This window comes from Oncorhynchus nerka, linkage group LG17 (assembly GCF_034236695.1).
Source record: "Oncorhynchus nerka isolate Pitt River linkage group LG17, Oner_Uvic_2.0, whole genome shotgun sequence".
NCBI lineage: Eukaryota > Metazoa > Chordata > Actinopteri > Salmoniformes > Salmonidae > Oncorhynchus > Oncorhynchus nerka.
Window position 1 is genome coordinate 25923751 of NC_088412.1, and position 27052 is coordinate 25950802.

The following is a 27052-nucleotide window of genomic DNA, read 5'->3' on the forward strand; positions in this document are numbered from 1 at the left end:
CTGAGAGGCTGAAGCGGGGGCAGGGAAGGGAAGGGGCAGAAGGCCAGGGTTTAGTTTAGTCCATGATGAAGGAAAAATAATGGCATCTAGTTGAATACTTTGGGGTACATGAACTGGCCCTTAATCACTTAACCTGTGTGGTATCAGCAATCAGTAAGATTGGACCTTGTACTTAATGAGTAAGTGGACTGTAGACCATGATCAGTTACCTCCTCTCAATGGGAAATGCAAAGCACTTTTATAAAATGTGCCTACTGTACAGTATGTCAATCCAAACAATTATTTCTACTGAACCAGCAGCATTAGTTTTAAATCATATCAAATTGGAATCCCTAGTGTAATGGTGATATTTAGACAGTGCAAAACAAGTGTTGCATTGTCTCCAGTAGGGCAGCAACATAATCTGCCTTGCTGATGTAGTAACTGCCCCAGAGGCAGCAACATCAATAGTGTGCCCTGTGCTATAGAATATAGTACAGTACTATTGATGTTACAGCCTCTTCATCCAATACATCCTTGCATGTTGAGGGTATGGAAGATCAGATAAACCTTGCGTTTTCACCCTAACCCAAAACATCACTGGTCGCTGTATGAGTTATGATCCGTGATCAATTGAAACAGTTGTTGGCCCACACACCGTCCATTCCTCTGTGGCGGAAGGCTTAGCCTAAACTGTACCAGTATTCACTTTCCACAAAGGCAAATTCAGCTCTGTTCTTATAATACTTGGATATGCCATTCCCATTCCCTTTGAATGGGCCTTATCAGGTTCTTCACATAGTTTCCTTTCTGGTGGTTGTGCAGTAGTTGCTGATGATTTTTTCTTCCTCATTTTGTTTCACTTGTCAGATGAACCAACAATTGGAACAACACACACGAGACTATAGTTGCTTATTGCTACTGTCACGCTCTGACCTTAGAGATCCTTATTATTCTCTATGTTTGGTTAGGTCAGGGTGTGACTCGGGTGGGAAAATCAATGTTTTCTATTTCTTTGTTGTTTTGCAGAGTGTGGTTCCCAATCAGAGGCAGCTGTCTAACGTTGTCTCTGATTGGGGATCATATAAAAGTTGTGATTTTCTGTTTGGGTTTTGTGGGGTGTTATTTTCTGTTCAGTGTTTGTGCCTGACGGAACTGTTCGCTTTTTGAATTTTGTTATTTTTGTTTGAGTGTTTCTTGAAAATAAATATCATGAACACTTTCCACACTGCGCTTTGGTCCATTCTTCTTTCTTTCCACCGATGACGAGCGTTACAGCTACCTTTTGTTCAACAAGAATGCCCTCGTTTGTTTTTGTGATATTGATCTGTGCAAAAGCAAATATTCCCATAGGACAAATGTTTTATTTTATTTAACTAGGCAAGTCAGTTAACAAGTTATTATTTTAAATGACAGCCTAGGAACATTGAGGTAACTGCCTTGTTCAGGGGCAGAATGATAGATTTGTACCTTATCAGCTCAGGATTTGATTTTGCAACCTTTCAGTTAGTAGTCCAACACTCTAACCACTAGACCACCTGCCTGGTCAGATGTTAAAATGCTGGAAAGGGACAAACATACAAGTTAAAATCTTAACTCTGTCTACTAATGTGCTGATAGGTTATCATTGGGGTTTTCCCTCTTGTTTCCGCATCATTAACATTTTGTTTGGGGGGCTGGAGACCTCCACTACTCACACTACTACACTTCCTGACACAGTGCTATTTGTATTACTGATGAATATGCACGTGTTATGTCCTATGTCAATATTAACTTGTTTACAACGGTGTGAGTATCCAAATATGTATTGTGTGCTATAGCATTCATCTGTCTATTGTGTTTTGCTTGAAAAGTGGAGCAGTGCAGAATTGGTGGTGGCTTATTTTCAGATAGGATGACTTCATTTGACCTCTGACCTGTGTGTTGCAGGAAATGCAGGGTCAGATGGGCTGGACGACAGACTGGGGGGGGTGGGTGGAGAAGGGCAGTGGGACGAGAGAAGAGGCCAGCGGAGAGTGTGACGATGAGGACGGATGTCAAGGATCTGGAGATGAAGACTTTACCAGTGAGTCAGAAACCCCCCCCTTTAATTCCTTTTTTCTTTTTTTTTACTCCTCTCTCCTCTCCTTTTCCTCAGCTGCCTATAATTCCTCCCCTCCCACCCCATATTCTCTCCTATGTCAATCAGACCCCCTGTAGATGAGACTCCTGCTAGTGTCAGATGTCAGAGACTCATGTTGAAAGCTGTCTGTGCCACGAGTCAGATGGTTATTCACTACAACACAGTATGTTGTGGTTGCGTCACCAACCTTTTCCTCTCTCGCAGATGGAGCCATGTCTATACCTTCCCCTCGTGACATTATATGCTGCTATATGCAAATTGAAATTAGAACAGGCTGTCAGTGTCGTATGTCATCTCATTGACATGTCATCAGTAAACATATCTGCCTCGTGTGGGTTTAACCACAGTTGTGGATTACTGCTTGATTTGATTTGTTGTAGAATATTTAAATTACTTCAAGTCGAATTGTAATTGAATGCTTTGTGGTATAAATCCTGTTAGGGATGCTGCGAATTTTCGCAGCTTTTTGTTAAAAATCGTGCAACATTTCAACGTCTTGCTACTCATGCCAGGAATATAGTATATGCATATGATTAGTATGTGTGTATAGAAAACACTCCGAAGTCTCTAAAACTGGTTAAATCATGTCTGTGGCTATAACAGAACGGGTTTAGGAGTAAAAATCCCAAGGAAAACTGTTCACAAAAAACACAAAAAAAATATTCATCCGCCAGTCTATATATTGTCTATGGCAAGAGAAAATAGATAGAGTCCCGTTTACAATGCCTACAGCTTCCACACGATGTCGACAGTACTGGCATTTCATTGTTAGTTTATCCTTGGTGTGATGACGATTAGGCACTTCCTGTCTTGGGGTACACCGGGGAAGTTATGAAAGGGAAAAAATGGACAATGATTTCAAGACTTGATACTATCGAATACAGATCGCCCTGTGATCAATTTTATCGATTATTAACGTTTATTAATACCTAAAGTTGGTTTACAAAAGTAGTTTGAAGTGATTTGTAAAAGTTTATAGGCAACTTTTTTAATTTAAAAAAATTACGTTGCGTCTTGTAAAGGTGAATTTTCCTGGATCAGACGGCTTTCATAAATGGACATTTTTGGTATACAATGACGGATTTAATCGGGAAAAATACCCAATTGTGATGTTTATGGGACATATAGGAGTGCCAACAAAGAAGCTCGTCAAAGGTAATGAATGTTTTATATTTTATTTCTGCGTTTTGTGTAGCGCCGGCTACCGCTAATTCTTTTGTTTACGTCTCGTTCAGGTATTTCGGGGGAGTGCATGCTATCAGATAATAGCTTCTCATGCTTTCGCCGAAAAGCATTTTACAAATCTGACATGTTGGCTAGATTCACAACGAGTGTAGCTTTAATTGAGTACCTTGCATGTGTGTTTTAATGAAAGTTTGAGTTTTATCGAGTACTACAGTTGGCGCTCTGAAATTTCCGCTGATTTTGGTCCCTGTACAGGGACCGCAGCCATGGCTGTACACCAGCACTACCGCAATACAAATGATTAACTATTGTATACACAGACTCATCAACACTCTCACTCTGTCTTTGTAAGAGCTGTCTTTGTGAAAGCAACTTGACCAGAATAGATGTGAAAAAGTTTGAAGTTGATTGCAGATTGCTCGTTTATCCAGTCTCTTATTCAGATCATGAGAGAGAGAACAAGAAGAGAGAGAGAAGAGGAGAGAAGGATTGATCCATGGTTTAGACAGTGGCTCTAAGATCTGTGGAGCATGTACAGTACAGTGTCTTTGGAAAGTATTGAGACGCCTTGACTTTTTTCACATTTTGTTACGTTACAACATTATTCAAAAATGGATTAACCCCCCCCCCAATCAATCTACACACAATACCCCACAATGACAAAGCAAAAACTGGTTTTATGACATTTTTGCAAATGTATTAAAAATAAAAAACAGAAATGTAACATTGACATAAGTATGCAGACCCATTACTCATTACTTTGTTGAAGCACCCTTGGCAGCGATTACAGCATGGAGTATTCTTTGGTATGACGCTACAAGCTTGGCACATCTGTATTTGGGGAGTTTTCCCATTCTTCTCTGCAGATCCTCTCAAGCTATGTCTGATAAGATGGGGAGTGTTGCTGCACAGCTATTTTCAGGTCTCTCCAGAGATGTTCGATCGGGTTCCAGTCTGGGCTCTGGCTGGGCCATTCAAGGACATTCAGAGACTTGTCCCGAAACCACTCCTGCGTTGTCTTGGCTGTGTGCTTATGGTCGTTGTCCTGTTGGAATGTGAATGTTCGCCCCAGTCTGAGGTCCTGAGTGCACTGGAGCAGGTTTTCATCAAGGATCTCTCTGTACTTTGCTCCGTTCATCTTTGCCTCGATCCTGACTAGTCTCCCAGTCCCTGCCGCTAAAAAACATCCCTACAGCATGATGCTGCCACCACCATGCTTCACGGTAAAGATGGTGCCAGGTTTCCTCCCGATGTGATGCTTGGCATTCAGGCCAAATCTTGGTTTCATCAGATCAGAGAATATTGTCTCATGGTCTGAGAGTCCTTTAGGTGCTTTTTGGCAAACTCCAAGCGGGCTGTCATGTGCCTTTTACTGATGAGTGGCTTCCGTCTGATCACTCTACCATGAAGGCCTAATTGGTGGAGTGCTGCAGGGATGGTTGTCCTTCTGGAGGGTTCTCCCATCTCCACAGAGGAACTCTATAGCTCTGTCAGTGACCATTGGGTTCTTGGTCACCTCCCTGACTAAGGCCCTTCTACCCCGATTGCTCAGTTTGGCCAGACAGCCAGCTCTAGAAAGAGTCTTGGTGGTTCCAAGAATGATGGAGGCCACTGTGTTCTTGGGGATCTTCAATGCTGCAGAAATGTTTTGGTACCCTTCCCCAGATCTGTACCTCGACACAATCCTGTCTCGGAGCTCTACAGACAATTCCTTCAACCTCATGGCTTGGTTTTAGCTCTGATATGCCACTGTGGAACCTTATGTTGACAGGTGTGTTCCTTTCCAAATCGCCTTTCCAAATCATGTCCATTCAATTGAATTTACCACAGGTGGACTCCAATCAGGTTGTGGAAACATCTCAAGGATGATGAATGGAAACAGGATGCACCTGAACTCAATTTCGAGTTTCATAGCAAAGGGTCTGAATACTTGTGTAAATAAGGTAACTGTTTTTTCAAATGTTTTATGCCTTTGCAAAACATTCTGAAAACCAGTTTTTTATTTGTCATTTAAAAAAATACATTTTTTAAACATTTTATTTCACCTTTATTTAACTAGGTAGGCTAGTTGAGAACAAGTTCTCATTTGCAACTGCGACCTGGAAAAGATAAAGCATAGCAATTCGACACATACAACAACACAGAGTTACACATGGAATAAACAAAACATAGTCAATAATAAGGTAGAACAAAAGAAAACAAAAAGTATATTTACAGTGAGTGCAAATGAGGTAAGATAAGACAATAAATAGGCCATGGTGGCGAAGTAATTACAATATAGCAATTAAACACTGGAATGGTAGATGTGCAGAAGATGAATGTGCAAGTAGAGATACTGGGGTGCAAAGGAGCAAGATAAATAAATAAATACAGTATGGGGGATGAGGTAGGTAGGTAGATGGGCTGTTTACAGATGGGCTATGTACAGGTGCAGTGATCTGTGAGCTGCTCTGACAGCTGGTGCTTAATTTAAAGCTAGTGAGGGAGATATGAGTCTCCAGCTTCAGAGATGTTTGCAGTTCGTTCCAGTCATTGGCAGCAGAGAACTGGAAGGAAAGACGACCAAAGGAGGAATGGCTTTGGGGGTGACCAGAGAGATATACCTGCTGGAGCGCGTGCTACGAGTGGGTGCTGCTATGGTGACCAGTGAGCTGAGATAAGGCGGGGCTTGTAGATAACATTTACATTTTACATTTAAGTCATTTAGCAGACGCTCTTATCCAGAGCGACTTACATAACCTGTAGCCAGTGGGTTTGGTGACGAGTATGAAACAAGGGCCAACCAACGAGAGCGTACAGGTCGCAATGGTGGGTAGTGTATTGGGCTTTTGGCATTTAAGAGCAGCTGGAGGCCACGGAAAGAGAGTTGTATGGCATCGTCTGGAGGTTAGTTAACACAGTGTCCAAAGTGGGGCCAGAAGTAGACAGAAAGGTGTTGTCTGCGTAGAGGTGGATCAGAGACTCACCAGCAGCAAGAGTAACATCATTGATGTATACAGAGAAGAGAGTCGGCCCGAGAATTGAACCCTGTGGCACACCCATAGACTGCCAGAGTCCGGACAACAGGCCCTCCGATTTGACACACTGAACTCTATCTTGAGAAGTAGTTGGTAAACCAGGCGAGGCAATCATTTGAGAAAACCAAGGCTGTCGAGTCTGCCAATAAGAATGTGGTGATTGACAGAGTCGAAAGCCTTGGCCAAGACGATGAATACGGCTGCACAGTAATGTCTCTTATCGACGGTGGTTATGATGTCGTTTAGGACCTTGAGCGTGGCTAAGGTGCACCCATGACCAGCTCTGAAACCAGATTGCATAGAGGAGAAGATACGATGGGATTCTAAATGGTGGGTAATCTGTTTTTTAACTTGGCTTTCGAAGACCTTAGAAAGACAGGGTAGGATAGATATAGGTCTGTAACAGTTTGGGTCTAGAGTGTCCCTCCCTTTGAAGAGGGGGATGACCGCGGCAGCTTTCCAATCTTTTGGAATCTCAGACGAGGTTGAACAGGCTAGTAATAGGGGTTGCAACAATTTCGTCAGATCATTTTAGAAAGAGAGGGTCCAGGTTGTCTATCCCGGTGATTTGTATGGGTCCAGATTTTGCAGCTCTTTCAGAACATCAGCTATCTGGATTTGTCTGAAGGAGAAATGGTGGGGGCGTTGGCGGGTTGCTGTGGAGGGTGCCGGGCAGTTGACTGGGTAGGGGTAGCCAGATGGAAAGCATGGCCAGCCGTGGAGAAATGCTTATTGAAATTCTCAATTATAGTCGATTTGTCAGTGGTAAAAGTGTTTCATAGCCTCAGAGCAGTGGGCAGCTGGGAGGAGGTGCTCTTATTCTCCAAGGACTTTACATTGTCCCAAAACGTTTTTAGTTAGTACTACAGGATGCAAATATCTGTTTGAAAAAGATAGCCTTAGCTTTTCTATCTGCCTGTGTATATTTGTTCCTAACTTCCCTGAAAAGTTGCATATTCGATGCTAATGCAGAACGCCACAGGATGTTTTTGTGCTGGTCAAGGGCAGACAGGTCTGGAGTGAACCAATGACTATATCAATTCCTAGTTCTACATTTTTTGAGTGGGGCATGCTTATTTAAGATGGTGAGGAAGGCACTTTTAAAGAATAGCCAGGCATCATCTACTGACGGGATGAGGTCAATGTCATTCCAGGATACCCCGGCCAGGTCGATTAGAAAGGCCTGCTCGCAGAAGTGTTTTAGGGAGCATTTGACAGTGATGAGGGGTGGTCGTTTGGTCGCAGACCCATTACGGATGCAGGCAATGAGGCAGTGATCACTGAGATCTTGATTGAAAACAGCAGAGGTGTATTTGGAGGGCGAGTTAGTTAGGATGACATCTCATAGATGGGTGCCCGTGTTTCCGGATTTGGGGTTGTACCTGGTAGGTTCATTGATCATTTGTGTGAGATTGAGGGCATCAAGCTTAGATTGTAGGATGGCTGGGGTGTTAAGCATGTCCCAGTTTAGGTCACCTAGTAGCACGAGCTCAGAAGATAGATGGGGGGGCAAACAATTTACATATGGTATCGAGGGCACAGCTGGGGGCAGAGGGAGGTCTATAGCAAGCGGCAACAGTGAGAGACTTGTTTCTGGAAAGGTGCATTTTTAGAAGTAGAAGCTCGAATTGTTTACATTTACATTTAAGTCATTTAGCAGACGCTCTTATCCAGAGCGACTTACAAATTGGTGCATTCACCTTATGACCTCCAGTGGAACAGTAGTGCATCTAAGTCTTTTCAGGGGGAGGGGGGTGAGAGGGATTACTTTATCCTATCCTAGGTATTCCTTAAAGAGGTGGGGTTTCAGGTGTCTCCGGAAGGTGGTGATTGACTCCGCTGTCCTGGCGTCGTGAGGGAGTTTGTTCCACCATTGGGGGGCCAGAGCAGCGAACAGTTTTGACTGGGCTGAGCGGGAACTGTACTTCCTCAGTGGTAGGGAGGCGAGCAGGCCAGAGGTGGATGAACGCAGTGCCCTTGTTTGGGTGTAGGGCCTGATCAGAGCCTGGAGGTACTGAGGTGCCGTTCCCCTCACAGCTCCGTAGGCAAGCACCATGGTCTTGTAGCGGATGCGAGCTTCAACTGGAAGCCAGTGGAGGGAGCGGAGGAGCGGGGTGACGTGAGAGAACTTGGGAAGGTTGAACACCAGACGGGCTGCGGCGTTCTGGATGAGTTGTAGGGGTTTAATGGCACAGGCAGGGAGCCCAGCCAACAGCGAGTTGCAGTAATCCAGACGGGAGATGACAAGTGCCTGGATTAGGACCTGCGCCGCTTCCTGTGTGAGGCAGGGTCGTACTCTGCGGATGTTGTAGAGCATGAACCTACAGGAACGGGCCACCGCCTTGATGTTAGTTGAGAACGACAGGGTGTTGTCCAGGATCACGCCAAGGTTCTTAGCGCTCTGGGAGGAGGACACAATGGAGTTGTCAACCGTGATGGCGAGATCATGGAACGGGCAGTCCTTCCCGGGAGGAAGAGCAGCTCCGTCTTGCCGAGGTTCAGCTTGAGGTGGTGATCCGTCATCCACACGGATATGTCTGCCAGACATGCAGAGATGCGATTCGCCACCTGGTCATCAGAAGGGGGAAAGGAGAAGATTAATTGTGTGTCGTCTGCATAGCAATGATAGGAGAGACCATGTGAGGTTATGACAGAGCCAAGTGACTTGGTGTATAGCGAGAATAGGAGAGGGCCTAGAACATAGCCCTGGGGGACACCAGTGGTGAGAGCACGTGGTGTGGAGACGGATTCTCGCCACGCCACCTGGTAGGAGCGACCTGTCAGGTAGGACGCAATCAAGCGTGGGCCGCGCCGGAGATGCCCAACTCGGAGAGGGTGGAGAGGAGGATCTGATGGTTCACAGTATCGAAGGCAGCCGATAGGTCTAGAAGGATGAGAGCAGAGGAGAGAGAGTTAGCTTTAGCAGTGCGGAGCGCCTCCGTGATACAGAGAAGAGCAGTCTCAGTTGAATGACTAGTCTTGAAACCTGACTGATTTGGATCAAGAAGGTCATTCTGAGAGAGATAGCGGGAGAGCTGGCCAAGGACGGCACGTTCAAGAGTTTTGGAGAGAAAAGAAAGAAGGGATACTGGTCTGTAGTTGTTGACATCGGAGGGATCGAGTGTAGGTTTTTTCAGAAGGGGTGCAACTCTCGCTCTCTTGAAGACGGAAGGGACGTAGCCAGCGGTTAGGGATGAGTTGATGAGCGAGGTGAGGTAAGGGAGGAGGTCTCCGGAAATGGTCTGGAGAAGAGAGGAGGGGATAGGGTCAAGCGGGCAGGTTGTAGGGCGGCCGGCCGTCACAAGACGCGAGATTTCATCTGGAGAGAGAGGGAGAAAGAGGTCAGAGCACAGGGTAGGGCAGTGTGAGCAGAACCAGCGGTGTCGTTTGACTTAGCAAACGAGGATCGGATGTCGTCGACCTTCTTTTCAAAATGGTTGACGAAGTCATCTGCAGAGAGGGAGGAGGGGGGAGGGGGAGGAGGATTCAGGAGGGAGGAGAAGGTTGCAAAGAGCTTCCTAGGGTTAGAGGCAGATGCTTGGAATTTAGAGTGGTAGAAAGTGGCTTTAGCAGCAGAGAGAAGAGGAAAATGTAGAGAGGAGGGAGTGAAAGGATGTCAGGTCCGCAGGGAGGCGAGTTTTCCTCCATTTCCGCTCGGCTGCCCGGAGCCCTGTTCTGTGAGCTCGCAATGAGTCGTCGAGCCACGGAGCGGGAGGGGAGGACCGAGCCGGCCTGGAGGATAGGGGACATAGAGAGTCAAAGGATGCAGAAAGGGAGGAGAGGAGGGTTGAGGAGGCAGAATCAGGAGATAGGTTGGAGAAGGTTTGAGCAGAGGGAAGAGATGATAGGATGGAAGAGGAGAGAGTAGCGGGGGAGAGAGAGCGAAGGTTGGGACGGCGCGATACCATCCGAGTAGGGGCAGTGTGGGAAGTGTTGGATGAGAGCGAGAGGGAGAAGGATACAAGGTAGTGGTCGGAGACTTGGAGGGGAGTTGCAACGAGGTTAGTGGAAGAACAGCATCTAGTAAAGATGAGGTCGAGCGTATTTCCTGCCTTGTGAGTAGGGGGGAAGGTGAGAGGGTGAGGTCAAAAGAGGAGAGGAGTGGAAAGAAGGAGGCAGAGAGGAATGAGTCAAAGGTAGGCGTGGGGAGGTTAAAGTCGCCCAGAACTGTGAGAGGTGAGCCGTCCTCAGGAAAGGAGCTTATCAAGGCATCAAGCTCATTGATGAACTCTCCGAGGGAACCTGGAGGGTGATAAATGATAAGGATGTTAAGCTTGAAAGGGCTGGTAACTGTGACAGCATGGAATTCAAAGGAGGCGATAGACAGATGGGTAAGGGGAGAAAGAGAGAATGACCACTTGGGAGAGATGAGGATCCCGGTGCCACCACCCCGCTGACCAGAAGCTCTCGGGGTGTGCGAGAACACGTGGGCAGACGAAGAGAGAGCAGTAGGAGTAGCAGTGTTGTCTGTGGTGATCCATGTTTCCGTCAGTGCCAAGAAGTCAAGGGACTGGAGGGAGACATAGGCGGAGATGAACTCTGCCTTGTTGGCCGCAGATCGGCAGTTCCAGAGGCTACCGGAGACCTGAACTCCACGTGGGTCGTGCGCGCTGGGACCACCAGATTAGGTGGCCGCGCCACGCGGTGTGGAGCGTTTGTATGGTCTGTGCAGAGAGGAGAGAACAGGGATAGACAGACACATAGTTGACAGGCTACACAAGAGGCTACGCTAATGCAAAGGAGATTGAATGACAAGTGGACTACACGTCACGAGTGTTCAGAGAGTTAAGCTTTACGTAGCAAGAATCTTATTGACTAAAATGATTAAAATGATACAGTACTGCTGAAGTAGGCTAGCTGGCAGAGGCTGCGTTGTTGACTAAGTAGGCTAGCTGGCATTGGCTGCGTTGTTGACACTACACTAATCAAGTCGTTCCGTTGAGTGTAATAGTTTCTACTGTGCTGCTATTCGGGGCCAGCTGGCTAGCTAGCAGTGTTGATTACGTTACGTTGCGTTAAAAGAACGACAATAGCTGGCTAGCTAACCTAGGAAATCGCTCTAGACTACACAATTATCTTTGATACAAAGACGGCTATGTAGCTAGCTATGTAGCTAGCTACGATCAAACAAATCAAGCCGTTGTACTGTAATGAAATGAAATGAAAAATGTGATACTACCTGTGGAGCGAAGCGAAATGCGACCGGATTGTTGAGTGCAGAAGTTCTGTTCGGTAGACGTTGGCTAGCTGTTGGCTAGCTAGCAGAGTCTCCTATGTTAAGGACGACATAAAACTACACACTCTAAACTACACAATTATCTTGGGTACGAAGACAGCAAAGACAACTATGTAGCTAGCTAACACTACACTAATCAAGTCGTTCAGTTGAGTGTAATAGTTGTGCTGCTAATCGGTAGACGGTGGACTAGCTAACGGTGGACGTTAGCTAGCTGGCTAGCTGCAGGGCAGTGTAGACTGCGTTAGGACGACGAAATACGATAATTACGCAATTATCTATGATACAAAGACGGCTGTGTAGCTAGCTAGGAAGAAATTGCTAAGATTAGACAAATCAAACCGTTGTACTATAATGAAATGTAATGAAATGTAATACTACCTGCGGACCGAGTGCAGATGCGACCGCTCGCTCCGCTCGCTCCAACCCCAGTGTTTGGGTACAGACTTGGATAGTAATACAGAACTCTGCAGGCTATCTTTGCAGTAGATGTCCGGGTTTTTGGTGGTTTTCCTAAGCCAGGATTCAGATACGGCTAAGACATCTGGGTTGGCAGAGTGTGCTAAAGCAGTGAGTAAAACAAAGTTAGGGAGTAGGCTTCTAATGTTAACATGCTTGAAACCAAGGCTTTTACAGTTACAGAAGGCAACAAATGAGAGCACATGGGGAGTGGGAGTGGAGCTAGGCACTGCAGGACCTGGATTAAACTCCACATCACCAGAGGGACAGAGGAGAAGTAGGATAAGGGTACGGCTAAAGGCTATACGAACTGGCCGTCTAGCACGTTCGGAACAGAGAGTAAAAGGAGCAGGTTTCTGGGCACGATAGCATAGATTCAAGGCATAGTGTACAGACGAAGGTAAGGTAGGATGTGAGTACATTGGAGGTAAACCTAGGCATTGAGTAATGATGAGAAAGATATAGTCTCTAGAGACGTTTAAACCAGGTGACGTCATCGCATATGTAGGAGGTGGAACAACATGGTTGGTTAAGGCATATTGAGCAGGGCTAGAGGCTCTACAGTGAAATAAGACAGTAATCACTAATCACGACGAGGCATATTGATATTAGAGAGAGGCATGCGTAGCCAAGTGAACATATGGGTCCAGTGAGTGGTTGGTCTGACTGGGGACACGGCGATTCAGACAGCTAGCAGGCCGATGCTAACAAGCTAACAGTTAGTAGGCCGGGGCTAAACAAGCTAGCAGTTAGCAGACCGGGGCTGGCAAGCTAGCAGTTAGCAGACCGGGTTAACAAGCAAGCAGTTGGCACCCCGGGGCTAGGGGGTAAGTCGCGATGGGGGTAAGTCTGTTTTTGACTCTTCGTGGGGTGATGTCGATAGACCAGTCGTGGAATTAGTAGGGTTCTCCACCCTCTCCGAGTTGGGCATCTCCGGCGCGGCCCACGCTTGGATTGCGTCCTACCTGACAGGTCGCTTCTACCAGGTGGCGTGGCGAGAATCTGTCTCCTCACCACGCGCTCTCACCACTGGCGTCCCCCAGGGCTCTGTTCTAGGCCCTCTCCTATTCTCGCTATACACCAAGTCACTTGGCTCTGTCATAACCTCACATGGTCTCTCCTATCATTGCTATGCAGACGACACACAATTAATCTTCTCCTTTCCCCCTTCTGATGACCAGATGGCGAATCGCATCTCTGCATGTCTGGCAGACATATCAGTGTGGATGACGGATCACCACCTCAAGCTGAACCTCGGCAAGACGGAGCTGCTCTTCCTCCCGGGGAAGGACTGCCCGTTCCATGATCTCGCCATCACGGTTGACAACTCCATTGTGTCCTCCTCTCAGAGCGCTAAGAACCTTGGCGTGATCCTGGACAACACCCTGTCGTTCTCAACTAACATCAAGGCGGTGGCCCGTTCTTGTAGGTTCATGCTCTACAACATCCGCAGAGTACGACCCTGCCTCACACAGGAAGCAGCGCAGGTCCTAATCCAGGCACTTGTCATCTCCCGTCTGGATTACTGCAACTCGCTGTTGGCTGGGCTCCTGCCTGTGCCATTAAACCCCTACAACTCATCCAGAACGCCGCAGCCCGTCTGGTGTTCAACCTTCCCAAGTTCTCTCACGTCACCCCGCTCCTCCGCTCTCTCCACTGGCTTCCAGTTGAAGCTCGCATCCGCTACAAGACCATGGTGCTTGCCTACGGAGCTGTGAGGGGAACGGCACCTCAGTACCTCCAGGCTCTGATCAGGCCCTACACCCAAACAAGGGCACTGCGTTCATCCACCTCTGGCCTGCTCGCCTCCCTACCACTGAGGAAGTACAGTTCCCGCGCAGCCCAGTCAAAACTGTTCGCTGCTCTGGCCCCCCAATGGTGGAACAAACTCCCTCACGACGCCAGGACAGCGGAGTCAATCACCACCTTCCGGAATTCAGGAATACTTCAGGAATACCTAGGATAGGATAAAGTAATCCTTCTCACCCCCCCCCCCCTTAAAAGATTTAGATGCACTATTGTAAAGTGGCTGTTCCACTGGATGTCTTAAGGTGAACGCACCAATTTGTAAGTCGCTCTGGATAAGAGCGTCTGCTAAATGACTTAAATGTAAATGTAAATGGTTCCAAGTAGCTCTAGGTAGCTAGTAGGCCACGGTTAGCAGAATGGGCCTTCAGCGGATGTCGTGCCTGAGGGGCCTGTTGGAATCCTCGGGCAGATTATGTCGGTATTCCAGTCGTAGAGGATCAGCGGGGTTCCGTGCCCCGTACCGGCAGTAGAAGGGGTCCGGATATTGTAGCCCAGGAGTGGGCTTCAGTGGTAGCACAGGAGCCCTGTCCGGGTTAGCTTCAGGCTAATTGGTGCTTGCTCCGGGATGGAAACGCTAGCCAGGAGTAGTCACCCGGGATTGCGGTTAGCTAGTTGCGAAGATCCAGATGAAAATGTTCAGAGTTTGCGGTAGGAATCCGGGGATATGGGGGAGAAAAATAAAATAAATAACAATAGGTCCGTTATGCTCTGGTTTGAGGAACGTTGTTCGAACTGGCGAGAGCTTTCGGAGCTAAAGGTTAGCTGATGACCGCTAGCAATGGTTTGCTGACTGATAGCTGATAGGTAGTTAGCTGGCTAGCTTCAGTTGAGGGATTCCAGATCCGAAGTAAATAGAAATACTTTAGAAAAAAAACTGATCCACGCCACATTGGGCGAGGCGGGTTGCAGGAGAGTATTTAGAAGTTGAGGTTTAGGAAAATATTTTTAAAAGATATGTGAAGAAAAATATGTAAAAGATATATACAAGGGACACGTCAGGACAAAGATGTCTGACTGCTACGATATCTTGTATTCAAAAAAATCATGGGGTATTGTGTGTAGATTTCTGAGGATTTTGTATTTTTTTATATCCATTTTAGAATAATCCTGCAACGTAATAAAATATGGAAAAAGTCAAGGGGTCTTAATACTTTCCGAAGGCACTGTAAATTACACTTATCTGTCTGATGGTGATGGCCATTCTACAGCAGGCTGCCAGAGGTCTTGAGAAGAGGACGGTAAAAGCTCTTTCTCAAGTCACTCCACAACACAGCTCAACTGGGGCATTTAAAATAGAACCCTTTGAGCTTATGAGTGAGCAGTCATTCTGACTGGAATTTTCTAACAGTGTAATTAATAGATTTCATATATGCTATTTCAAAAATTATAATTTGGTTGTGTTAATGAAGGTCTTGAGTAACATTAGAATACAAAAAATATATATTTAAAATAAGACAATAGAATTTATTAGTTTATGTTACTGTAGGCTTATGTAAAAACTGAAAAACACCTAAATTGAAGTGTTCAATACATTTTATTTGTGGACTACCTGTGTTGCAACTATGAAACAGAAAGCATATGTGTTGAAATGCAGTAACAGCTTATTTTTATAATGACAAAATAAAAAAAATACCCCAACCACCAAGACCCACGGTAAGCAAGATGCACGGTCAAATTATGAAAGCATCATTAGCCTGAAACCATCATTATAAACTCCAATTGTGCTTGATAAATAGTGAAAATCAGCACAAAAGCAATAATGGAATTATAATGAATATAAGTGTCGATGTGACAGCAGTAGTTTAAAATAGTCAATTATTGTTAGCTACAAATGGCATCAATTGGAGCATGTCAATGTCACATAAAGAACGATAGCTGGTGAGTGTGTTGGTGATGTTGTTTTTTGCTTAAACTAGACATCTGGCTGATACCGATGTTGGCATTTTTAGCTAATATCGTCCGATTCCGATATGTTCGTTGATATATTTTGCATCCCTACACAGAACCAATATTGTTTTGCTGGGGAAACATTACTGGCACATTGTATTATTACATTACCTGGAAACCTAATGAGAACCTTTGGGGAATGTTCTGTGGTGTTTGTTGCACATTTTAGTGAATGTTAGATGAACAGTCCTAGGATATTTCATAAAATGATATATGTAGTTCAATATTTTTGGGATGTTATCATCCTAATGTTAAATAAAACCCTAAATACAAATGATTGGGAATCTTACCTAATGTTCTGGGAATGTTCCCGGTTTGTGGGGCATGCTCTCTCAATGACTACATTTTGTGCTGATAATTGCCCGTAGTATTATCAATGGCTTGTTCTATCAAAATGGTTCCGTCCTTTCCTCTCTCCTGGTCACAGATTCCTTTAAAAAACAACGGGCCTCACAATGGGCCTCAGGAACTCGTCATGGTATTTTTCTGCATTCAAATTGCCAATCTATAAAATGCAATTGTGTTCGTTGTCAGTAGCTTATGCCTGCCCATACTATAACCCCACTGCCACCATGGTGCACTCTGTTCACAATGTTGACATCAGCAAACCGCTCGCCCACACGATGCCATACACATGGTCTGTGGTTGTGAGGCCGGTTGGATGTACTGCCAAATTCTCTAAAACGACATTTGAGGCAGCTTATGGTAGAAAAATCAAAATCTGAGACATCTGTGGCATTGTGTTACAAGGTGCACCTGTGTAATGATCATGCTGTTTATTCAGCTTCTTGATATGCCACACCTGTCAGGTGGATAGATTATCTTGGCAAAGGAGAAATGCTCACTAACAGGAATGTAAAGAAATTAGGCCACACAATTTGAGGGAAATAAGCTTTTTGTGCGTATTGAACATTTCTGGTTCTTAAATTTCAGCTCATGAAACATGGGACCAACACTTTACATGTTGCATTTATATTTTTGTTCATTGTAGTTGAACTGTGAAAATTATAGTTGAATAAGAATTGAATTATCATTCATGAGAATGGATTGTGGCCTAGTGTGACTCATACAACACTCAGGGAGCACTGATCACACTCCTTTCCCATAGCTTAGTCCCTGGAAGCTCATTTCCAATAGCTTAGTTCCTGGAAGCTGATTTTCCTAATGAGGTTTATCTCAGTGACTGCTGATAAGCAAGAGTCGAGTGTTTCACTACTTTGCTCTGCTGCACTCAATCCAAGCCAAAGGTTAGATTTTAATACAGCTGGTACGTGCTGTAGACAGATTCCCATAAATTGTTGTCACATTCTGAATGTGTGTGTGAGCATATAACGGAATGTGTGTGCGTGTCCCCACAATGTCAGCCCCCCCCCCCACACACACACAAAATGGAGCCGGTTCCAAGTAAATTTCTGATGGTTTTGGGAGCACAGCTGCCTCATCCTGTTCTGTGCCAGGGAAGTAGCTGCAGGGAACGGTCATCCTGAGAGAGCTCAGGAGGATTTACCCATTTTCCTCTCCCGCTCTTTCTACTCTCTCTTCTCTCTCTCTCTCTCTCATCTCCTCTCTCTCCTCATCTCCATCTGCTGAGGGAAGAGTAGGGTAGAGACTAATGGTTAGACAGAGAGAACAGGGGAATATGGTAGAAACAGATGTACAGGTAGGACTAGTAGTCCTAACCTTCTGCGTAAATTCACCTAACCTGCTACGAAAAATCGAATCTGACATTAATTTGACCAAAACTGGATCCCTTCTAGCCATGACCTTGCTTTCTAGGCTAACATTTGGTTTGTAACAGCAGGCGTTAATATAAAACCTGCTGTCTGCCTGTCAGACCTTAGAAACAATGTTTCACTTTTGAAATGCAATCTTCCCTGTTGGCTACCATAGATAGAGTGAATGGTGTACAGACAATACTTTTTCTTAGCCAGGCAAAATCATGCATCAACGTCATTATTAGGGATATAAGTAAGCGCCAATTGAAAAAAAGCTAAAAATAAAACAAGACCAAAAGAACTTACGGACAGATTTAAGACTGGACTACTGTATATCTTCTGGTGGAAGAATTCCATTTTATGAATTTACTTGGTAACCATTTTATAAAAGCGATAAGGCACACGAGTCAGTACTATATAATGAATACAGTCACAGGTAAATGGGTTGATTGGCTCACTGCTTCACGTCGGGTCAAACAACACCATTTACCTGTGACTGTATTCATTATATAGCCCCGCCTGGTGCCTTATTGCTTAAGTAAAGCTTCCATTGTGCACTATGCCTATGTCATTGAGTTACTTTCCATGATCCGCACACTAACAGGATTGCTGATGACATGTGTCAGTGATCTATGTCAGGGCAGTGCTGCTACACTCTGGGTCAGGATGTTAGAGGATAGTGAATCACAGAGTACTGCTCTCCCCCTCTCTCTCTCTCTCTCTCTCTCTCTCTCATTTTCTCTCTCTCTTTCTCTCTGTCGTCTACTGTGTATCTGTCTTTATTTTCTGAGAAAGATTGACAGTTTTCTCGTAATCCCACAATGATACCTTCTATGTCTCAGATTGGCCTGGCCCATGATGTTCTGATAGTTGTGCTATGATGAATTATTGCTTGGTTGTGTTGAATTTGTACTGTAGGTTGCTCTTCAGCTGTGGTGCAGTGGTGTTTTCTTTCAAGAAGGGCAGGTGAGGCCATTATTTGGTGGGACTTTGACCACTGTCATCTCTCCGAGACACTGACCTCTTTGATCTCTGATGGAGGATGCAGGCTGATGCAGGCTGCTTGGTGGTGAGATCTAATCTAATGTGTTATGAATTCACTAGATCCGTCTGAGGCAGTTCGGGAGCACTCTGCTGCTTTAATAATGTGTTTCTCAATATCAAAGGAATGTTTTCTTTACTTATACAATTATTGAAGTCCAGATGGAAGGCCAGCCCCTGGTCTGTTTGGACAAGGTTTTCCCTCAGAGAGGCAGGAATTTAATATTTATCTTCTCCTTCTGACATTTTTTAGGATTCTAAATTGATTTTCTCATCTCAAATAAGTCCCTTTGCTAAGGCAGATCTGCCCTTCACACTGTCAATCATGCTAATGTAATTATGAACGTCCCAGAGAAATGGAACATTTCCACCCCTCCATAATTCCCAAAATGCACTGCTCCAGGAGAGGAATGATCCGAGTTTTCCCAGGGACAATCTCTGTTGCCATGGATACCAGGTGGTCCGCGGTCCCCGGGGTCTTGTTCAAGGACGAGACAACAAAGAGAATGCAAACTGAAGCAAATAGTCAAACAGCCCAAACAGTCATAACTCTCATTACCCACATTACCTGACCCAATGTCTTCACTAGCTATGTTTTAGAAAAGGTATTTCATTTACAGCGGGACGTCATTCATCTTAGTGACACTGAGGAATAAGACCTCGCTATGGGGAGTTGTAAGGAACATATCATTTTGTTCTTTTTCATGTAAGCGTGTGAGCAAATTTTAAACTCAATAGTAAATATTGATGTGTACATCTGTAATTTGTTTGGAGTTTTGATGGATTGAGAAATGATTGATGACCTTTTGACCAGTAGGCTAAATGGCTGTTTCATTGTGTAAAGAAGATATTTTCCATTGCCTTAATCTATCCTCTACCCTGTTTCTCTTTCTCCTTGACAAAATGATGCAAGATCAATATTCTACACTGAACTAGCGCTTTCTGATGTTGTCTCAGTACCACCAGATCCCTTTCATGCAACTCCTTCTTTCTCTCAAAGCTTCAATTTCAGAGATGTAAATGTCTGCTTATGAAGGCAGCGGAGGAAATTAACTCATTTTATGGCATATCATTCTCCCACCGTGATGTGAGGCTGAGGCTGACGCTTTTGTTAATGTGGCGGCCGTAAAAAGCAACAGACCAGCCCAATGTGCAATCCTGCCAAATTATATTCTTCGCCACGCTAAAGATGCTGATGTGCATGTCCATTTTGATTGGTTATTTGCTACCATTCACAGAGAAGTTGATGATTTAATAAACATGGAATAAAAATGCACATACACTGAGTATACCAAGCATTAGGTACCCCGCCCCATTTGCAATGGGAGGAGGAAATGGGAAGTCAGCACTCTGCTTGACTAAACCCATCAGAGCAGTCAGACATAAGCCTCACCTTGTGTGTTTGTAAAGCATGGTCGTTGACATATTTGAACCCCTTCCTCAGGAATGCAGTACATTAGAGCAGAGGTTCCTTATAACAAAGCTCCTTGTGTAGAGTTATGTTAATGGTGAACAATGCACACAGCACTTTTGGTAAAGCAGATCAATCAATCAACTGTAGTTAGAATAAACAGTAGCAGTATTTCATGTACAACTGAAGGTTGTGTTTGGTCCTGCGTTGTTCTGGTTTGAAAGTCTGTTTCTGTTTCTCTCAGTGTGTTTCCATGCACACATCTGCTAGCTTCTACACCCTTCTACCCCCAAGCCATAAGGCTGCTGAACAGTTCATGAAATGGCTACCCGGACTATTTGACCCCCCCCTTGCACTCACTGGACTCTACCCACACACTTACACATACTGTACTACACACACACACACACACGCACGCACGCACGCACGCACACACACACATATTGATGCCCCACACAGACACACACTCACACGCATATTGATGCAACACACTCCCACATAGACACACTTTCACACTCTTCACATTCGTTGCTGCTACTCTGCTTATTATCTATCCTGATTGCCTAGTCACCTTTATCCCAACCTACATGTACATATTACCTCAACTACCTCGTACCCCTGCACATTGACTCAGTACTGGTACTCCACGTATATAGCCTTGTTATTGTTATTTTATTGTGTTACTATTTCCTTTTTTGTTCTTATTTGCAAATGTTTTCTTACTTTTTAACTCTACATTGTTGGTTATGGGCTCATAGGTAAGTTTTTCATGGTAAAGTCGAAACCTGTTGTATTCGGCGCATGTGATATATAACATTTGATTTGATAAGCGTGCAGAAGCAGCCATGTTGTGCTCCCTCTCCGTCCCTGTTCATCCACTGGTCTTCCAGGCAAATCCCATGGATAAAGGGGTAGGCCAGGGGAAATGAAAGTGCTTGGCTGGTAATATCCGTTGCTGTGTTGGCCAGCTAGCCCCAGGAGAGAGAGGGAGAGCAGCTGAGCTGGGCAGAGCAGAACAGAGCAGACCCCTGGCCCAATGCCGTGTGCTCACTGTTCACATTCAGGGTCAATGGCACTGGGTCTGTTTGTCACTGCCAACACCAGTGTTCCTCTGGCCCGAGTGGTTTAATCCTGCTTTTATACAGCGTAAATGTCCTAGCCGGACAGTGACTGCAGCTGTGGTTCTGTTGTCTTCTATTGAAATCTGCATTGGATTTGAGTGTTTAGGAACATTAGTTATACTGTGATTTTTACTGTGATCTAAACGCTCCTGAAGATTCACTTTGATTGGATTTAATCATCTGTATGTATTGTGAACAAGCCTGTTGTTCTTTTCAATCAGTCCTTCCTTCAACCAGTTGCTCTCTACCTCTATTCACTATGATGTGACTTCCATCCATCCATGGGCTGATCCTTGTTTGTGACATGGTGACTGAGAGCAGCCATCACTGCCTGTCGCGGAGCTGATAAGGTTGAAAGGAGGATTGACGAGCTGGGCCGTTATCATTGCAATTAAGGGACATCGTTTAGCAGGGCATTTCCTTGTATTAGATGGATCCTTTTGCCATGTTTACGCCATATATTTTCCTCTCAGTAACTATGACACTGGTGACATACGCAGGCTACAGTAGATGAGCTTGGAGATTTCCTTCATCACTGGATGAAGCTTTAACATTCATACCTGGGGCGAAGTGTAGCCTAAACCCTAAGCCTTGTTCCAACAGATACATTGTTTGCATTTATTTGAAGTTGAGCATGTGAATATTTTCTTCATGTCGTAAAAAATTAACAGATCACATAGTTGTAAGTGATAGGACTAAAAAGGTATTATGCTACAGAATGGCAATTTGCCATATACAGTAGTAGGGTTGATGTTTAATGTCATGAATCTTGCCCTGGAGGCAGAACTGAGTGATTTCCACTATATGGGCCAGCTGCAATGTAAAAATGGGCTATATTGTAAAAATTCCTAAAAACTAAAATTAGCTTTTTAATTAATTGTCTATTGTAGGGTTTCCCAACCCTGTGCCCAAGAACGCCAAGGTAACCTGTCTAAATGACTATTGCTCCGTAGCCATCACATCTGTAGCCATGAAATGCTTTCAAAGGCTGAACATTGCTCACATGAACACTATCATCCCAGACACCCTGGACCCACTACAATTCACATACCGTGAATTTCGCAATCTCTATTGCACTCCACATTGCCCTTTACCACCTGGACAAAAGGAACACCTATGTGAGAATGCTGTTCATTGACTACAGCTCAGCGTTCAACACCATAGTGCTCTCCAAGCTCATCACTAAGCTAAGGACCCTGGGACTGAACACCTTACTCTGCAACTGGATCCTGGACTTCCTGACGGCGGCCCCCAGGTGGTGAGGTTAGGTAACAACACATCTGCCACACTGACCCTCAACATGTGGGCCCCTCAGGGGTGCATGCTTAGTCCCGTCCTGTACTCCATTTTCACCCACGACTGCTTGGCCACGCATGACAACACCATCATTAAGTTTGCCGACGACACGACAGTGCTAGGCCTGATCACCGACGATGATGAGAAATTCTATAGGGAGGAGGTCAGTGACCTGGCAGTGTGGTGCCAGGACAATAGTCTCTCCCTCGACCATCAGCAAGACAAAGGAGCTGATTGTGGACTACAGGAAATGGAGGGCCAACCATGCCAATATTTACATAAACGTGGCTGTAGTGGATCGGATCGAGAGCTTCAAGTTCCTCGGTGTCCACATCATGAAGGACCTATCATTGTCCAAACACATCAACACAGTCGTGAAGAGGGCACGAAAATGCCTCTTCCCCCTCAGGTGGCTGAAAAAATTTGGCATGAGCCCTCAGATCCTCATAGTTATTCAGCTGCACCATTGAGAGCATCTAAACTGGCTGCATCACCGCTTGGTATGGCAAATGCTTGGCATCCGACCGTAATGCACTAGAGAGAATAGTACATACGGCCCAGTACATCACTGGGGCCGAGCTCCCTGCTATCCAGGACCTCTATATATGAGGCGGTGAAAAAGGGAGGCCCTAGAAATTGTCAGACTCCAGCCACCCAAGTTATAGACTGTTTTCTCTGCTACCGCACGGCAAGCAGTACTGGAGTACTGTCTTTGACCAAAAGGCCCCTGAACAGCTTCTTCCCCCAAGCCATAAGACTGCTGAAAGTTAATCAAATGGCTACTCTGACTATTTGCATTGACCCCCTTTTTATTTGCACCGTCTCTAGTCACACGCACTGGAGTCTACCCACACACACACACACACACACACACACACACACACACACACACACACACACACACACACACACACACACACACACACACACACACACACACACACACACACACACACACACACACCTGTTTCAATTAGTCAAGTAATCATCAAGCCTTTGACCAAAAGGCCCCTGAACAGCTTCTTCCCCCAAGCCATAAGACTGCTGAAAGTTAATCAAATGGCTACTCTGACTATTTGCATTGACCCCCTTTTTATTTGCACCGTCTCTAGTCACACACACACACACACACACACACACACACACACACACACACACACACACACACACACACACACACACACACACACACACACACACACACACACACACACACACACACACAGACAGACTACATACACCTGATTCAATTCGTCAAGTAATCATTAAGCCTTTGATTAATTTAATCAGTTGTGCCAGTTTAGGGTTAAAACAAAAAGTGTGAAACGTCTGGGAGGGCCCAAGGAGAGGGTTGGGAAACCCTGTTCTATGGCACCCCAGGGGATGGGAAATAACCCTCATTAAAGAATGATTCACTGTGCTCTCTCTAACTGGTACTACTCATCTATAATGGATCCTTCTGCCCACACACTGACTCGATGCATATGCTCCAACTCACAAGATACAGACTCAAACATCTCAAAAGGATTTGTATTAGGGGTGTGAACGTATAAACATTCAAATGTTTAAACTAAGTTGGGATTCTTAACGTTAAGAAAAATCCCTAATCGAAAAACAATGTTTTCCCCACATAATTAACATCACAGTGCAGTTATTACTAAACATATTGTTTCCCGTGTTATAGCCTAACTAGATGGTAGACTATAAAGGCCTGGGGAAAGTTCTGCAATTTAAATAAAACCAGAGGGGAAGAGGCACATTTTAGGCTACTTTGGTGAATTTGTTAGGCATTGCGAGATGCAGATTACAAAGACATATGCGCACGGTTCTGCCTGCACCTCCTCTATCTCCCTCACGCTGGCCTTCCTGGCTAATGGTGCCAGTGTGTTCAGTCTTCGGTCTGTTGCCTGTAGAATACTAGTTTATTCATGAAATAGATGGCGCAGGCATAAAGAGGTATCTTCGGACCAGTCTTGCGATCACGGGATACTCTTCGTGGCAGAGTGGGTGGGGATGTTTTTGTCTCATAAAATTATATTACAGTAGGCTGCCGGTAGTCTGTATCGATGACCCTTTTCAGATATAATGGAATGTTGCCCCTTGAAAGCGCCTCGGCTACGGCATGTTTGTTTTCTGTTAGGGTAGGCTACACTACGGCTTTTTAAATGCCCACACAAAACTTTCTCTGGAGATATGAATGGCATTTTACTTGCCTGTAATGTTGCTTCTGAAGCGGGACTAATTTCCATCACTAGGCGACCAGAACTGTAAATCAAATCATCTTGAGCTTCTGTGTGCAGCCTGTTCTATGTCTGTAAATGGTTGTGGTAGATAGAGTGTAACTTCATTTCCCGGACATAAGCTACTCAATATTTTGCATTGTAAATTGATGTGTCATTTTTTTCTTTTTTTTTCTTGCTATTTAAACGTTAAACCAAATTGTCCATTTGTCACATCCCTTATTTTTTATCAATTGATGTACAAATCAATTGGTTGTTTGTGCAACATATGATTGGTAGATCAGTTTGTGGTTGGTGGTGAGGATTTTAGCTGAGATTTATGTTGGAGTTTTTACAGACGCAAGAATGGGTGAGGATGGCCTTTCTTAATTGGGAATGATCTTCATTTTATACTGTAGTAGTTCAGATGTTCCATTACTCTATGGTAAATAGAGCATTGAATGTGTTTATACAACTGCTAGTGGATGATTGTATAAATTAAGCCAGTGGCCAGTGTTTCACCTTGATGAAGGTGAATCATCAGGAGAGAAATTAATATCATTTGTTTGATAAAGAGTGATGTGTGGTTAGAGGCTAGAATAATAAACCCTATAATGCTGGTAATGCCTATATGAGTCTTTCTCCTGGCTCCTTCCTCTGATTCCATACTCAATCTGTAACTCTATGCGATTGTTCAGCTTCGGAGCCTGATAAGTAGTTGCTGAGGGTGTGATCTGCATCTCAGTGTAACAAAACCCTTCCCTGCACTGCCAGCGTTTGTGTGTGTGTGTGTGTGTGTGTGTATGCGTGTGTGCGCGCGTGTGTGTGCGTGCCAGATGGGGTGTGAGAGACAGAAACAGTTTGATTCTGACCATGCACTACATGTTCAGGTCCATACAGTATGTATGGATGTGTGTGGTTGTAGGATATGTTCTATTTCATTGCAGGGCTGCGTAAATGAATGTTCATTGTTATTCAGCCAGTTAAGCCTCAGCTAAGCATAGACCATACAGGGGAAAGTCAACTGGCTTGTTATAAGGTCAAACACCTCTCTGTGTTCACCTAGTGGGGAGCGAGGACACACACACACACACACACACACACACACACACACACACACACACACACACACACACACACACACACACACACACACACACACACACACACACACACACACACACTCTGTGCAGCCTTGTTTTGATATATGTTTGTCTGGAAATAGGTGTTGAAGTGAAGGTGTGATGGAGGATGTAATTGATATTGATTGGTGTATTAGGGGTTGATCTCTGTGATATTTATAACCCTACTGACAGGACAGTGAGGGAAGATGTGTAATGTACTGTTTTCCTCAACGTTAAACATAGTGGATGAACATGCCCTGTCTCTTAGATTAAAAAAAATATATATTTGCATGTACCTTTACAACACACAACACTATTTCATTCTGCCACATTGTCTTTACAACAGCTTTGTGTGTGTGTCTACATTTGGAGTGTAAAGAGGAATGTGTTTCAGCTAGAGTACGGTTAAATTGCGAAGGTTTATCCAGTGCTGTGGCTAATATGGATTTCCTGTTCCCTGAGTTTCTCTGTCTCAGTCTGTGGATCATCAGCATCATGATCATTACCAGGCAGAGCACTACTGTAGCAGGTTTTCTATGGCCTGTGGAGTACTACTTTCCCAGCACCCTACTTTCCCAGCACCCAACTTTCCCACACTCAACCAAGTCCATGTTAAAGTAAATATGTTGCTCTCATCCAAAACCATGTGTAATGGTTTTCTTCCGTTGAAGGAGAGGAGAACCAAAATGCAGCTTGGTTAGTGTTCAACATGTTTAATAAGGAAAAGAAACGTGAACACTACAAAATACAAAACAACAAATGTGAAAAAAAACGAAACAGTCCTATCTGGTGCATAGACACAAAGACAAAAGATAACCACCCACAAAACCCAACACAAAACAGGCTACCTAAATATGGTTCCCATCCAGAGACAATGACTAACACCTGCCTCTGATTGAGAACCATATCAGGCCAAATATAGAAATAGACAAGCTAGACATACAACATTGAATGCCCACTCAGCTCACGTGCTGACCAACACTAAAACAAAGAAAACACAAAAGAACTATGGTCAGAACGTGACAGTACCCCCCCCCAAGGTGCGGACTCCGGCCGCAAAACCTGAACCTATAGGGGAGGGTTTGGGTGGGCATCTGTCCGCGGTGGCGGCTCTGGCGCAGGACGTGGACCCCACTCCACCATAGTCTTTGTCCGATTTAGTCTCCTCCTAGGAACGGCGACCCTCGCCGCCGACCTAGGATTGGCAACCCTACTATAGGGCCCCACTGGACTAAACAAACTCCTCCGGACCGAGGGGCAGCTCCGGACCGAGGGGTAGCTCAGGACCGAGGGGTAGCTCAGGACCGAGGGGTAGCTCAAGACCGAGAGGTAGCTGAGGACTGAGAGATAACTCAGGCTGGTTGACGGCTC

The 27052-nt window shown here is 45.0% G+C and overlaps 1 protein-coding gene across 1 annotated transcript in view; it reads left to right on the forward strand.

Annotated features, from left to right (window-relative positions):
- Positions 1-27052, forward strand: part of LOC115144981 (glypican-5-like) — a 110769-nt gene that overhangs the window by 59607 nt on the left and 24110 nt on the right. Inside the window, exon 7 of the mRNA XM_065002792.1 lies at positions 1909-2044. Coding sequence (XP_064858864.1) covers positions 1909-2044 — 136 coding nt within the window. The remainder of the gene's footprint in view (positions 1-1908; positions 2045-27052) is intronic.